The sequence below is a fragment of the Chinchilla lanigera genome, unplaced genomic scaffold (genome assembly GCF_000276665.1).
Source record: "Chinchilla lanigera isolate Chin_1 unplaced genomic scaffold, ChiLan1.0 scaffold00094, whole genome shotgun sequence".
Classification (NCBI taxonomy): Eukaryota; Metazoa; Chordata; class Mammalia; order Rodentia; family Chinchillidae; genus Chinchilla; species Chinchilla lanigera.
This window is the reverse complement of record NW_004955495.1, coordinates 3,729,591-3,744,153: the sequence shown is the minus strand read 5'-3', so window position 1 is coordinate 3,744,153 and position 14,563 is coordinate 3,729,591. Positions and strand designations below refer to the sequence as shown.

Below are 14,563 nucleotides of genomic sequence, written 5' to 3'. Positions count from 1 at the left end.
GTGTCCTTGTCTTGCAGGTGGAGAGAGAAGCATGTCCGGTCACTCGGGGCCTGGTCACATGATGAACCGAGGCGGCATGTCAGGGTAAGGCGGGGTCGGCCGGTGGGGACGGGGACCTGCCAGAGAGCGGGGGCCTGGACGGACAGCGCTGCCCTCCTTGTTGCAGGCGCGGCAGCTTCGCTCCGGGCGGCGCGTCGCGGGGCCATGTGATCCCGCGCGGGGGGATGCAGGGCGGCTTCCGAGGACAGAGCCGGGGGAGCAGACCCAGCGACGCCCGCTTCACCCGCCGCTACTGAGGACTCCAAAGCCTGTGTTCCTGTCCTGTGACCAGAGTATGTTCTGTTAGGAGTTATCTTAAACCGTGTATAAATAATTTTTTTTATCTGCTGCCATATTGTAGCTCAATACAATGTGAAAGTTCATTTTTGTTTTTTTGTTTTGTTTTGTTTTTTTTGTAATAAAGGTGTTTCTGTTCACACACCCCTAAGCATCATCTCATTGTTTCCGCCAGTGAGAGGGCTTCTGCTCAGCACTGGCGCCAGGGCTGCGAGCAGCAACCTCGGGGTGTCGGGGGAGCCACAGCGCTGGACAGCCCCGCTCCATCTCTACAGGCCAGGCCCTCCGAGCTGCGTGCAGGGCTGTGTGCGCACCAGGTTGCCCTAAGTACACCTCCTCCTAAAACATGCGGGGGCCTGAGGTTGCCACACGGGCCCTAGGAGCAGCTCCATTCCCGGGGGTCGGGCCCGGAGGAGGCAGGGCAGTCTGCACCGCCGAGCACAGTGAGCACAGCGTGGGGCAGCGTTGGGGAGCCCTAGAGGGGCGCCTTTGTTGTGACCAAGCAGCTGCATCCCGCTGTCTGCCGAATGTGGCCTTGCAGGGACACAGGCCTGACACCTCCCGCATGGGTCTGTTGCCTTTGAACCTTTTGGCACCAGTCCCACTGCACGGGTTCTTCAGCAGGGCCCTGTGTGTGCGGGAAGACCGCTAGGAGGGCTGGCTGCGCTAGTGGGGGGTGGCCCCCAGGGGACCCTGGGCCTGGATCACCGAAGACATCCGATGTGGACAGCAGTTCTTCACTGAGATTTCAAGAGGTTAGTGTTACGTAACCCGTGAGCCATGCTGGGGCCTCCGTCCACAATGGCTCGCTCCGCTGTCCTTTCATGGATGCAGCCGCTTCCACGGCCATCCTCCCTCAGCAGGAGCCCAGTTTGCCACTCCGTGTCGCCTTGCCAAAATCTGAGGCCCGGTCGTGACCACCTGCTGTTTTCATGCTACCGCCGTCTCACTCTGGACAGCGGTGTGGTTCTCCCCGTGCAGTGGATGTCGTCACTGGTGAGCCAGCCCCTGCAACGGGGCAGGGAGGATCGGGACAGCGGGCCTCCCCCTGGCCTAAGGGTCTCCTCAGCTGTAAAGGACCTGTGCCCAGACAAAGATGGTCTTAAACAGAAAGTCTGCGCCGAGCCACTCAGAACTTTGGTCCATAGATGGCAAGTGCCTGTAGTGCTGCCCAGATCCTGGGGCCCACGCACCATCCCTGCAGCCAGGCCTGGCCCAGCCCACCCGCTGGGACTGCAGTGCCAGTGAGGCCACAGTGTTGAGAAGGACCAGGATCCACGCAGTGACCCAGCCACCTCATTGTCTGCTTCATACCTAAATACCAGTACACGTTTCCCTAGATGTGCTTTTTGTAGCACTGGGGACGGAACCCTGGGCCATCACACACAGCTACAACAAAATTTTGAAACAGGGTCTTGGGGGCCGGAGATGTACCTCAGTGGCACAGCACCTGCCTGGCAAGTGTGAGGCCCTGAGTTTGATTTCTGGTACCAAATAATAATAATAAATAATAATAAAGATAATAATCAGGGTCTTGTTAAGTTGTTCAAGCTGGACTTGTGATCCTCCTGCCTCAGCCACCTAGAGTACTGGGATGATAGGCATGCACCAACCGGGCCCTTTTTTTGAGACAATATCTTACTATGTAGTTCAGGCTGGCCCTGAACTCACTATGTAGCCCGGGCTAGCCCTGAACTCACAACAATCCTGCCTCAGTCTCCTGAATGCTAGGATGATAGGTGTGTGCCACCATGCCTGGCAAAATTACCTATTTTTGTGAAATACAAAAATGCTGGCCCTGCAGCAGGTGCAAGGACTGAGCATGTTTCTAGTCTCCATATCAAATGCTTTTCTCCAGGGCTTAGGCCGCAGGCTCCATCCTCCACGGCAGCCGCAGTCCCCTGACCAGTTCTGCTTCACTGCTGGGAAACAGCGCAGACTGGAATTGCTTCAGGTGGGAGAACCCGCTGTCACAAGCAGTGATTCCTCCCTGGGGCCTCTCCTGTGGGTTCTCAGTGTCACTCACAGGCTGGGGACGTGGCTGGGTGGCAGCACTGGCCTGGCCTGTGCACGGCCCTGGGTTTTATAACCAGCGCCACTCGGCCTCCAGCCACAGGCAACCTGGTGGCCTCTACTATGTAGGATAAGAAGAGACTGTCCCCACAGCATGTTCCCATCCTGGTCCATGGCTCCACAGGAAGCTGATGCCCAGGTCTGGTCCCAGAGGGCAGATCCAGCCCAGTTCCAGCAAGGCAGACCCACAGGTGCCCACCAGCCTGCACCCTGGCGTAGGAGGCCCCTCTGTGGGCCGGTGCGGGGGAGGGGCAGGTGGGTTTGGGCACAGTACCCCCACTGCCCCATCCTCACCTGTTAGTGCCCTCCGGACCGCCAGGCTGAGTCCCGGTGAGGCGGCTGGAAATGGTGGGCAACCCCTTCCCTAGGCAGCTGGGGCTTGACCCTCCCTCCCTCTCCCCAGCCACCAAGGCTAATCCCCAAGGCCACAGAGCTGCTCCCAAGTTCACCGCACCAGGATCACTGCTCACAGCAAATCTTCCCGGCGCTAGGGATGCCAGAAATACAAGGCGTTTGAAGGGAACAGCTCAGTGAGCCGCTCTCACGATTTTGTTTTTTTTAATCTTTGCTTTCTTTTTTCTTTGGTTTTCTGGTTTGTTTGTTTTGTTTTTGTGGTCCTGGGGATCAAACTCAGGACCCTGTGCTTGCCAGGCAGGTGCTGTGCCACTGAGCTATATCCCCGGCCCTCATCACAATTTTTAAAAAGGATCAGGAGCAGTACAGCAGTGAATGCTCTGCCTAGCAAGGGTTCCCCCTCCAGCGCTGAAAGTAAGATACGGCTGTGGGGTGCTTGGCTCTCACCTGCTCCTCTCCAGCTGGTTCAAGCTGGCTCAGCGCCTGCTCACAACCCAGGACAGATGGGCCTGGGATGTGCCACCTTCTGTCTCAGCTGGTACCACGTGGCCCCTGTGCCCGGCAGCCCTGGCCACCCGGAGCCCACTGCTCCTGGTCACCTGTGCTTATGCTGCAGCTGAGAAACAGCTCAGCAGAGAACCCCTGAGAGTTGTGTTTGGGGCAAGAGGTACCTTCCCAGGCCCTTCTCCTCCAGGCCATCCCCGCCTCTGGCACAGCCTCGGTATCACAGTGCCAACCCTGCCTGTGTGCCGAGGCTCAGGACTGGGCTGTGAGTGCAGCATCCTACGTGCCCAGGGACGGTGCACTGCAAACCTGGCTACCAGCACGGTGCGGGCTGTTTGGAGTACTAGGACCCAGCCCAGAGCATGCTACCACTGAGCTGTAGCCCTAGGCCTTTTTACTTTGACACAGGGTCTCACAGAGTCAAAGTGGGAGTGGCACTTGGCAACTTGAACTTGCGATTCTCCTGCCTCAGCCTCCCTGAGCACTGAGATCACAGGTGCGCCAGCACCATGCTCAGCCAGAGTGGGCTCTACATCAGGCCAAGCAAGTTCTCTCCTTTCAGGGTTGCCAGGCCAGTGTGGGCTTGGGGGAGGCAGGGGAGTGGTGCCCATGTTGCTTACTGGAGACCTGCTCCATCCCTACCAATGATTGGGGGAGCCTGCAGCCCATAGTGACTGTGGGGTCACATTCCTAGGGGACACATGGCACAGACACTGTGGGTGCCCTGCTCCCTAGGCCGGAGATTCCCCTCGGGCCTACAGGAGTGCAGATTAAGGTGGTTTGGGGAGCCGCCTGGGGCCTCCGGTCACAGCTCCCCTCGTCTGTAATATCTCTCCTAATCTTTCTCCTGAACTGAGCACCGTCAATCTCAGAAAGCCCAGCGTGGTGCCACGACCCAGGCCTGCTTCCCGGGAGGATGCTGTCTCTGCCCAAACCCACCTCCTGCCATCTGCCAGGGGACACTGCCGTCTGGGTTCCCAGCATGCTTTTGGCCATCACTGTCCTTGATGCTCCCCATGGCTGGGTGCCAGGGACCCCTCGGGAGCCACTAGACAAAGTTACTCCCCAGTGCTCACTGCCCAACATGCGGAGGCACATGCAGGCTGCAGGGCCCCAAGGTCAGCAGGGCGGGGGCTGTGGGGCTCAGGAGTTCCTGAACAGCCCTAACCATGGTACCAGCCTGCGCTGTCCATCACCGGGGCTGTGGGGGACACAGTGATGGCCAGGACCAGACAAAGGTTCCATCAAGGAGCTGAGCCAGACAGATAAAGGGCCAGGGTGTGGCTCAGTGGTGAGCGCTTGCCTGGGACACAGAATGCCCTAAGTGAGAAAGAGACAGAAAGGATCGCTTTCAAAAGAAAAAGAAATAAAGAGCACTGAAGCCAGGCACAGTGGCACACACCTGTCACCCCAGCTACTGAGGAAGCTGAGGCAGGATTGTAAGGTCGAGACCAGCTTGGGCCACTTAGTAGTAGCCTGTGTCCAAATAAAAAACTCTCTGAGGGTGCAGTGCCATGGTAGAGCACCCCAAAAAATTGTTTTAGAAAAGCCTCAGGGCTCCTGCCCAGCCCAATGCCAAAGAGCCAATTCTGCCCCCTCCCAGGGCCCCCCCCCAGGCCCGGCACATGCTCAGCACCTTCTCAGCCCTCCCCCGGCCCCCGAGCGCTGTCTGCAGACAGGAGCCCTGGTGGCCTGCTGTGACTCCCCACACCGCGTCCACAGCCAGGCCACAAAGGGGTGGCCTGAGGCCTGCGTTCAAGGTCAAAGCCCGGCCAGGAGGAGCCAAAAGCCCAGGCCCTGCATCCCCCCGGGGCAGCACATGGGGCGGGAAACACTTCTGAAGTCCTTTATTGGGCCGGCAAGGCCGGGAGCTGCCCTCGGAGTGGGGTCCCAGTCCAGAGTGGCGGGTCTGCGCTGGCCCTGCGCCCGTGCTGGCAGGGCGGGCTGTGGCCTGCGGTGGGCGGCCCCCTATTTGGTGCGCTCCTTCACGTACTCCCAGCCCTCCCTGGAGTACTCCAGGGCCTTGGTGGGCGCCGCTGACAGAGCTGACATCACTTTGATAATGCCTGCGGGGGAGACGCGCAGTGGGGTCCCTCGCGCAGCCACTCCCCGCATCCGGCCCGCAGGGAGGCCCCCGGACAACCACTTCTGCCAGGGAAACTGAGGCAGAGGTGGGGCAGTGCCAAGCTCACAGGATGAGCTCCGGTGGGGCTGCACACAGCCTCCCTCCCCTCCCGACAACACACAGAAGCCCTCCGAGGACGCTCCATCGGGCCAGTCCCGCTCCGCCACGGAAGACCCGGAGCGGGAAGGGGGATCGGGAGGAAGGAACGGCCAGGAGGCAGGGAGGGGGCCGTGCTGGGTGCCGGGACCGCCCAAGAGGCTGGGGGCCTACCTGCATTCCAGGACTCTCGGATGGGAAAGTTCATCTTTGGAGGGGCTGGGAGCTGGGGAGAAAGAGGAGCGAGGGGCCGGTGAGGAGGGCGGCTCGGCAGCAACCCGCACCCCCAAAGGTGGAGCGCGAGGTGCAGGCTTTCAGGACGAGCCAGCCCGGTGCGGACGACACCGAGCGGGGCTGCAGGCGCCCGCGCCGCGCCGGTACCTGTGGGATCTGCAGGCCCGTCTGCCGGCACACGTACTGGCAGAAGTGGTACACGGCCGGGGGCACCACCTCCTCCGCCCGCCGCAGCGCCGCCTGAGTCCTGTCGCTCGGCCCCAGCAGCTCCTGGTCGTACACCAGGTACACGGCGCCCCCGGCCAGGCTGCCTTTGATGAGGAACCTGCAGACGGGGAGCGGAGGGCCCGGCTCAGGGGACACCGCCGCCCCTCCTGGGGTGCCACTCGTGTTCCCAGGGCTCACGGGGAAGCGCGGGGCAGCGCAGGCGCGCACAGGGCCCGAGCCCTGCGAGGCACAGCACTCGGCGCACGCCGTGCCACGCAGGGCCACTCACTACAACTAGGAAACCGAGGCCAGAAGGGGGGCGAGGGCCACCCGACGTCCCGCAGGGAAAGGAATGCTGAAGCCTTAAGCGCCCCGACCTCCCGGAAGGCTTCCGCAACCCGCGGGTTTTTTCTAAGTGTCCCGGGGCGCTTCCTGTCTGTCACTCTGCTACGGGATTCCGCGAGCATTCCCATTTCGCATACGCGGCTACTGAGGCTCGCAGGGCTGTCGGGCACAGCGAGGCCAGCGACCCCTTGTCATCAGACGCCGAAGGGTGGCGACTAATGCCCCCGGGAAGCCCCCTCCCCGTGAGTCTGTTTCACTCTGCGCCATGGGAGGTGGACTGACGCTACAGGAAGGGCAGAGCAGGTGGAGACCCGACCAGAGCGGACGAGTGCCAGCAGGAGGGCTTCCCTCGGCGGCTCGGGCGGTGCCCCACGCACCTCATCAGCGACCACACTCCAGCCGCCATGGTCGCTTGGCTCCGCGCGCAAGGGCACTCGTCTCGCCCGAGGCTTCCGGTCGCGGGGCAGCAAGGGCCTCCGGGAAGTGTAGTCTCCCTTGTCGAGTGCAAAGGCCTCTGGGAGTGATAGTCTCGCTAGGGCTCTGAGATTCTGCAGCAGCGTGCAGCCCCGCTCCAAGAGGCCCCTGGGAAATTCCGGGCCACCTTACAGTTGTCTGGGAAATGAAGTCGGAACAAGCCCAGCAAGCCCTCCTACGCCAAGCCTTCTGGGAAATGTAGTTCAGCTCGGCCTTGCCAGCGTGAGATTTCAGAGGCGTAAACGTCTGGACTGAAGCCTAAAGGGGACCCAGGAAGAGGTGAAAGACCGAGATCCACCCGCGCCAGCGCGAGGGACCTACGGTGCTGACCTAGGAAGAGCAGCCTAGAAGTGTGTTGAAACAGCAACGCGAAGGCGAGATTGTTCCGAGGAGGCGGGGCCTATGTCACGTGACCTGGCTTGAGGGTGGGGCTGCTATTCGGGGGCGGGGCCAGACTCGGGCCGTGGGAATCCAAGTGGACGCGGTTGCCTGGCAACGCCCAGGCGCAGATTTCCCAGTGGCCGAGCCTCTCCCCCGAGGGGGAGTGGGCTCCTTGTCCGGTGAGTCGGGCCCTATGGAAGAGAGTGTGGTCGGAGGAGTGCCCCGGGAAGGGAGGCTAGAGGGCTGTTCGCGACTGTCCCAGGCCTGGACCTCAGCCCGCTAAACAGGACTGAGGTCTGGGTGGGTGGGTAAGTGCCCGGTCGGGGGTGCACAGTGGGTCAGACGCCTTCTTTGTCCTGATGGCAAACAGAGGCCGGCTGAGGTCCCGCAGCCAGTGCGTCCTGCCAGGATTTGGGTTCCCCCATTCCTCCTGCTTCCTGCCCCGACCACTTCAGCCACTCACTCACCCACCCCCTCTGTTCATCCGTCCACCTGTCCGTCCACCCGTCCATCCGTCCGCCTGTCCATCCACCCGTCCATCTGTCCGCCTGTCCATCCATCCATCCCGAGCCGCCTCCCCTGCGGTCCTCCCGAGGCCAGAGGAGGGCAGGCTGGGAAGAGGGCTCTGCGAGGGCTCGGAGCGCGGGACTGCTGGGCGTGGCTGAGGAGTTCAGGCTTCCAAGGAGCACTAAAAGCTTCAGAGTCAGGGTTGAGGTAAAACAGAAATCCTGACCCAACTGCAGCCATTTTGTTAAATAAAGCTGCAGTCATTCTGTTCTCTGCCACTGAACTCGGCCAAAATTATATGATTTGTCATCAAATTGAAACTTCTGTGAACGTGCTACAAGCAACTTGCTACATATCCAACTGTGTTCATCACAAAATCTGCACTGTTTTCTGGCCTCCAGCAAAAGCTTATCGCATTCGGGGCTGGGGATTTAGCTCAGCGGCAAAAGCACCTGCCTGGCAAGCGCAAGGTCGTGAGTTCGGTTCCCGGTACCGGAGAAAAACCAAAAACAAAAAAAAAAAAAAAAAAAAAAAAAAGCTTATCGCATTCTTGTAACTTCTGTTCCCTACCCTATAAATGAGACAAGCTCTGTGTAATCACGACCTTAGACTTTGCAGATTACTCCTCTGGGGTCCGCTAGCATTAATAAAATTTCTTTCTTCTCCTGAGCTCCTGGCTACTGTCGATTTAGTTTTTCCCGCCACAGCGGGACTTGACGTTAGACTCCAGGGCAAGGCCCAGACCCCCCTGGCCTGATAGCCTTCAGCCTGACCTAGAGGAAGGCTAGGGGGCCATGGGGGGGAGGCAGAGGCCAGAGGAGAGGGTGAGAAGGGGGTCAGGGTGGGGGCTGGCAGCAGGCAAGCGTGGGGTCCAGCAGGGAGTACTGGGGTGCAGAGGAAGGGACAGTGGGCCTGATGAATGTCATGGAGAGAGGCCCAGAAGGCAGGGGAGAGGGGGGAGGGGTGAAGGATGGAGGCCTGAATCTAGAGACTGGAGATTTGGGGGTTACCCCACCCTACTTCCTACTTCAGCCTTTTGGACTGGGAAGTCTCCCTCCCCCTGACCTGTGGACTTCAGAGGACAGAAACTCCAAGATGTGACGGGCCTGTATCCTTTTCTGGGGAGACCCACGGCCCCTAGAACTTGAAGAACTGGCCTATTACTGTCTTCCTCCTTCACAGCCAAAGTCACAGCTTGACCCCAGCAACCTGGGCATGTCTGTGTCCACCCTGCCCCAGCCCCAGGTATCCGGCTGCTGTGGAACTTGGGATCAGGCCAGAGGGAGGACACAGCACCGAGGAACTTCAGAAGGCAGGCACTTTTATTACGCTAGCAGCCTGATGGGAATCTCTGTTCCAAATCAGCAGCCCTGCCTTGGGGTTTTTCAATCACTTACATAGGTTGTTAGAAGGAAGTACAAAAGGCAGATAACAGGATGTTCCACGGTTGGTTACACACGTCTTGTCATATGTTGCGAGGCAAAACTTATCCTGTGCAAGCTAATTGGGGCTACTATCCTCTAACAAGCAAGTCTAGGTTATGAAGAGCAGGAAGAATAAATCATTGTCTAAGACTGAGCTGAGCTGTCCTTGAGGTGATAAGTCTCTGGAAAACTTGAAAACAAGGGAAACTAACAGGACGCACCCGGGCCGCGTTGCTCTTATCCTGCAGGTGGCAGTGGGATGTTACGGCTCCTTAAATTTTGTAATTTTCTGAGAACAGGCTGCACTTCCCAGTTTCACCCCTGTATAGTGTCAGAAGCATAAGCTTGAAGATTTCCTTTACATTTGAACCTGCCTCTACATTTCCTCCGCTACACGCCTGGTCTCTGGGATCTCCACGCACAGCAGTGTCCCTGGCATGCTCACCGCGCCCTGCACACTTCCCTCACAGCTCTCCGTGTCAGCCTCCTCTGTGGAACGGTTTGGGGCACTGAAGATCCAGCAATGAAGAAAAAGTGGATTTCTGTTTCCTTCCTGGCCTTACGGAGCTGACAGTGTAGGAGAAGAGAGGGGCAGTGATCACTCAGGAATTTAAAAAAATTTTTTTTTTCTTGTCTTGCTGTGTAGTTCAGGCTGGCCTTGAGCTCACTATGTGGCCCAGGCTGTCTTCAAACTGAAAGGTTCAAGTCCCAGTACTGCCGTTACCCCCAAAATGCTCTCAGGTAATGCTAAGTCCTAAGACAGCTCCAAGCTGCTGAGTTCCAGTGGTAAGGGAGAGGGATAAGGCAGGAAGGTGCTCTAGGAAAGAGGACCCAGGGCTGAGGGGCGGAGGGGCCCTGGCAGAGCACAGGATTGGGAAGAGATCATTCTTGCGCTGAAACTCAAAAGAACGGATAAATTATAGCGGGAAAATCATCCCAAGCAGAGGAGCAGCCTGAAAGCCGGGCGTGGTGGTGCACGCCTGTAATCCCAGCACTTGGGAGGCTGAGGCAGGAGGATCGTCGCGAGTTCGAGACCAGCCTGAACTGCATAATGAGACCCTGTCTCAAAAAGAAAAAAAAAAAAAAAAAAAAAAAAGCAGCCTGGGCAAAGGCCTCGAGGCAGCACGGTGAGGGGCTGGATTGGAGGGACAGCAGGATACCCGCCGGCCTCTCTGCTGCAGACCTCGAGGCGATGAAAGTGTTGCTCCTCACCGGGGTTCATCCTCCATGCTGGCGCTGAGCCCCTCCCAGCCTCCGCCCCTCCTGAACTCTAGGCACCGCCTCCTCCCGGCTTGCGAGAGTTTAGACTGAAGCTCAGCCCTCTAGCCCCTCCCCTTATTCCTATAGACCACGCCCCCGTCCTGTAGGCCTCGCCCTCTCCCATCCTTGGCTCCGCCCCAGCCTGGCGCCCCGCCTCCGTGTTGTGCTCCGCCCCCTGGAGCATGGCCCCGCCTCCGCCGAGTGACTGTGCGGCCCCCAGCCTGACCAACAGCGAGGGCTCCCTGGTGGTGGTGTCCTCGCTGCTCACGGCGTTTGCGGCGAGGCGGTTCCCCGGGCGGGCACACCTGGGGAGGTGGGGGGCGCGGCCGCTCAGCGCCCGCCTGCCCCAGGCCGCGTGCCGGTGTCCTTCTCCGCGCCCTACTCGGCCAAGTCCGCACTGGACCGCTACTTTGGCTCCCTGCGGCGGGAGCTGGACATGCAGCATGTGGACGTGGCATCACCCTGTGCATACTGGAGCCGCGGGACCTTCGCCGCCGAGGGCGTTAGGGGAGGGCGCGCGTGCAGGGGTCGGCGTCCTGGCGCAGTGCCCACCACGCTCTCCTGTATGCGGGGGCGCCCGGGCGGCCCTGGCCGTGATCCGCAGCAGAGCACCGCGCGCCGCCTGCGTCTTCTGCCCTGGGCGCTTCTGCTCCGTGGCTGGCTACCGCACCCGCCGGCCTAGTTCGTCCGCCAGGACCTCCGTGTCTCTGCCGCGGCTGGACCCTGAGTTCCCAGGCCATATAGTTACAGAAAGACCTCCAAGAGGGTGGCCAAGGCCAAACGCCCAAGAGCGAGCTCAGCCAGGCGTGATGGCACACGCCTGTAATCCCAGTACTCAGGAGGCAGAGGCAGGAGGGTGGCCACAACTTTGAGGCCAGCCTGGACTACAGAATGAGAGCCTGTTTCAAGCACAAACAAAATACAGAAGGGCAAACTGAGGACAGCTACCAGCACTTGGACACGCGCGCCTCTTGGGGACTTGTAAGGCGTCAGCCCAGGCTTCTTGGTTGGCACTGGTGGCAGGGTTATTGCTTCCACTTTGTAGAGACCTGGAGCTTGGAAGAGTGGTGTGACTTGGCCAGGCCAGGCCGCCCTGGAGGCAGCCCCATGTTGCACCTGACCTTCGAGCCCCTCCTGGGCTGCTGGCTGGCTCAGCTGGGGCTCCGGTACCCTGGACACTGCGGGCCGCTCAATGGCGCCAGGTACAAGATCCTAGGAGGAGAAGAGAGCATGTTCTGGGCTGGGCCCAGCCTCCCATTTCATAATAAAATCCATTTTCCCTCACCTGTCTCTGTGGCTTACATTTCAAGTTCCGTAGGCCTTGTAACTTGAAGGAGCCAGGAGAGGAGCCAGAATTCTCAACCCTGACACCTACTTCACAGGTGGAAAAATGGAGGCTAAGGCAGAAATGAAACTCATTCAGGAAGTCAGGGGGACGTGGTGGTGCATGCCTGTCATCCCAGTACTCTGGGAGGCTGAGACAGGACGATCCTGGGTTTGAGCCCCAAACGGTGAAGCACTCCTGCTATAAAGAACACAGGTGTGAAAGTAAAAGCTGAAAGTAAAAGGAAACATTGCTATAAAATGCTGCCCCAAATGGGGCGTGGTGGTGCACGCCTGTAATCCCAGCACTCGGGAGGCTGAGGCAGGAAGATCGTTGCAAATTCAAGACCAGCCTGGGCTACAAAGTGAGCTCAAGGCCAGTCTGAATTGCAAAGCCTGTCTCAAGAAGACAAAAAAAAAAAAAAAAAAAAGCCGCCCCTGTGGGCCAGCAACGCTCTAAAATGAGAAAGGCTGTTCCCAGCTCGAGTGGTGGCTGCCCTATGCCTGTTATTCTAGGGGTCAGGGGCAAGACAGCAAGTTTGGAGCCTGAATCTAGGCAGTTTAACCAGACCCGGTGTGAAGATTATTATTTTTTTAAGTCTTTTTTTTTTTTTTAAATTTTTTTCTGGTATCAGGAATCGAACTCATGACCTTGCGCTTGCCAGGCAGGCGCTTTGCCGCTGAGCTAAATCCCCACCCCCAATTATTATTTTTTTAAATAAAGGGTTGGGGATGCTGCTCACTGTACCCTGGGGTTCAACCCTCAGTACAGAGGGAAAGGCTTATTCCGTTCAGACCAGCCCCAAATTGAGACTGTGTCTTGGCGCTAAGACTAAAAGCGGGGGGGGAGGGGGGGATGAAAACGCAGACGCTGTTTGTTGTTACATTCATCTGATTCAGTTATTTAGGGTCCCATCTCTGTGCCCTCTTAAATTACCTCACCTGCCACCAGGAGGCACTGTAACACATCCGCTCTCTGAAATCAGTCCCTTGTTAAAGGTTTTATTTCACGCACACACTATACGCGTTCCTGCGTGTTCTGGAGGTTGAAACCAAGGACTTCGCACCGAGCCACACCCCCAGCTATGTATGTATGTATATTTGTTTGTCTGTCTAGAGACAGTCTCACTAATTGGTAAATCGTCCAGTTTGGGCTCGAACTTGGTTGGGTTCCTCCGGTCTCCACCTCCCACAGTGCTGAGATTATACCTGTGCAGTGCACCACCACGCCTGTCTTCGGGTGCTCTTCACATCTGAAACAGGCTCTGGGAGCTGAAATCGCGGGCGCAGGGTCAGCGAACAAGCGCCGGGGGTGGAACTCGAATTTTTATTCCACCCTGAGACAGAGGCGACACAGGTACGCCCACTGGGTCCAATTAGCCTAGACCAGCGCAACACTAGTGTGCATGCTCAAAGAAACCCATTCGCACATGCGCAGAGCTCAAGGAGCCTCCCGCCGCAAGGGGGCGCCCGCTACTTTCGTGCCACTCTGGGCAGCACTTCCGGCGGTAAGTAGATATCCCAGAGTTCCGTGGGCGTTCGGGTCCTTCCGCTGCAGCAACCATTGGAGAGTGGCCGGTAAGTGGGCTCTCGCTGCCGGCATCCGACGCCATCCAGGGCCCCGGCTCCCCTGTGTGGGTTAGGAGGTGGCTGGCTGCGGTGAGCAAATTCGGGGAAGCCGGGGTGTGGGGTTCCGGGCCGCGGGAGCCGAGCCCGAATGCGTTCTGTAGCCCTTCTCCTCCGCTCTCCCCAGCCATGGCTCTGCGCTACCCCATGGCCGTGGGCCTCAACAAGGGCCACAAGGTGACGAAGAACGTGAGCAAACCGAGGCACAGCCGCCGCCGCGGGGTGAGTACGGGGCTTGGCGGCTCGGCTTCGGGGCGGCTGACGGCCGTGAGGGCTCCCGGAAGCGGGGCGCGTCGGGCCGGCCGGGCACACCCCGCACACCCTGCGCCACCGGGCCGGCGGGAGGGAGCAGCTCGGGGCCGGCACGGGGCGGAGCAGGCCTGGGGCTTTGACGTGTGGGCAGGAGTTCGCTCGGTACATCAGGAGCCGGCCCGGGAACGGTGTTGGAGGGAAACGTTGAGGCTTTTCGTGTTGTGTTCGTTCCGTGGAGGTTTGACTCGTTGGGGTTTTATGGCAACCCTGACACCGTGGGGGCGGGGCGGGACGCCGTCCACAGCGCCGGGGCAGCGTGCCAGCGTTGCCAGCACCCGGGGTAGTTCGCGCTGCTGCTCCTCCGCAGCGAGCGCGCCCCTCGCTTTGGTTTGTAGGGTCCTGGCTGCACCCTGGGCCTTTCGCTCTGAACTGCAGCTCCAGCCCTTCGACTTTCCGTCCCGAGGGGCTTCCCGCTTTCTGCTCGGCCTGCCTCAGCCTCGCAGAGCCCCCGGGCTGAAGGCTGGCTCCGCCGCCCGGCTTCTGCCCCGCGTTTTGGTTGTGACGCGGATGGAACCCCGGGTCTGGTGCAGGCTGACTCCGGAGAGCAGCCCGGGACACCGAGGCCGAACCCAAGCGGCCGAGCCCCTCTCTGACGCCTGCCTTGTCCCTCAGCGCCTCACCAAGCACACCAAGTTCGTGCGGGACATGATCCGGGAGGTGTGCGGCTTCGCCCCCTACGAGCGGCGCGCCATGGAGCTGCTCAAGGTCTCCAAGGACAAACGGGCCCTCAAGTTCATCAAGAAACGGGTAGGCGGGCGGCGCCGGGCCGTGCGGTGGGGCAGGGCCGCCCGGGCCGGGCCGCCAGGCTGACGCGCCCCTTGCCGCAGGTGGGGACGCACATCCGCGCCAAGAGGAAGCGCGAGGAGCTGAGCAACGTGCTGGCCGCCATGAGGAAGGCAGCTGCCAAGAAGGACTGAGCCCGTGTGTGGAATAAACCTTTGCAGAGAGTCCTGGGTGGCGTCTTCTGTCCCCCGCCCACGCC

General features: G+C 59.8%; 4 protein-coding genes across 5 annotated transcripts in view; 3 read left to right on the top strand and 1 right to left on the bottom strand.

The window, feature by feature from the left end:
• The window catches only part of Safb (scaffold attachment factor B), a 31,401-nt gene extending 30,920 nt beyond the window's left edge, over nt 1-481 (top strand). For both annotated transcript variants that reach the window (XM_005405765.2, XM_005405766.2), the window contains exons 20-21: nt 18-84; nt 167-481. In XM_005405765.2, the coding sequence (XP_005405822.2) occupies nt 18-84; nt 167-296 (197 nt within the window). In that variant the 3' untranslated portion in view covers nt 297-481. The remainder of the gene's footprint in view (nt 1-17; nt 85-166) is intronic.
• A 4,616-nt stretch (nt 482-5,097) lies between these two features.
• On the bottom strand, nt 5,098-6,858 carry LOC102025592 (chromosome unknown open reading frame, human C19orf70). The gene is made up of 4 exons (XM_005405762.2): nt 6,652-6,858; nt 5,870-6,047; nt 5,663-5,714; nt 5,098-5,333 (listed from the first exon to the last, which is right to left on the bottom strand). The coding sequence occupies exons 1-4, from the start codon at nt 6,678-6,680 to the stop codon at nt 5,236-5,238; spliced, it is 357 nt and encodes a 118-aa protein (XP_005405819.1). The 5' UTR covers nt 6,681-6,858; the 3' UTR covers nt 5,098-5,235.
• A 3,670-nt stretch (nt 6,859-10,528) lies between these two features.
• On the top strand, nt 10,529-11,604 carry Hsd11b1l (hydroxysteroid (11-beta) dehydrogenase 1-like; the record flags this gene model as incomplete). Its single annotated transcript, XM_013505053.1, is given in 3 exon segments — nt 10,529-10,786; nt 10,788-10,973; nt 10,976-11,604. Coding segments are annotated over 3 exon segments (516 nt in total), but the record flags the coding sequence as incomplete, so codon positions are not given.
• Nucleotides 11,605-13,110: 1,506 nt separating this feature from the next.
• On the top strand, nt 13,111-14,528 carry Rpl36 (ribosomal protein L36). Its single transcript, XM_005405761.2, has 4 exons — nt 13,111-13,221; nt 13,397-13,491; nt 14,194-14,328; nt 14,409-14,528. Exons 2-4 carry the CDS (start codon nt 13,399-13,401, stop codon nt 14,496-14,498), a joined length of 318 nt encoding a protein of 105 aa, XP_005405818.2. The 5' UTR covers nt 13,111-13,221; nt 13,397-13,398; the 3' UTR covers nt 14,499-14,528.
• Nucleotides 14,529-14,563: the final 35 nt, after the last annotated feature.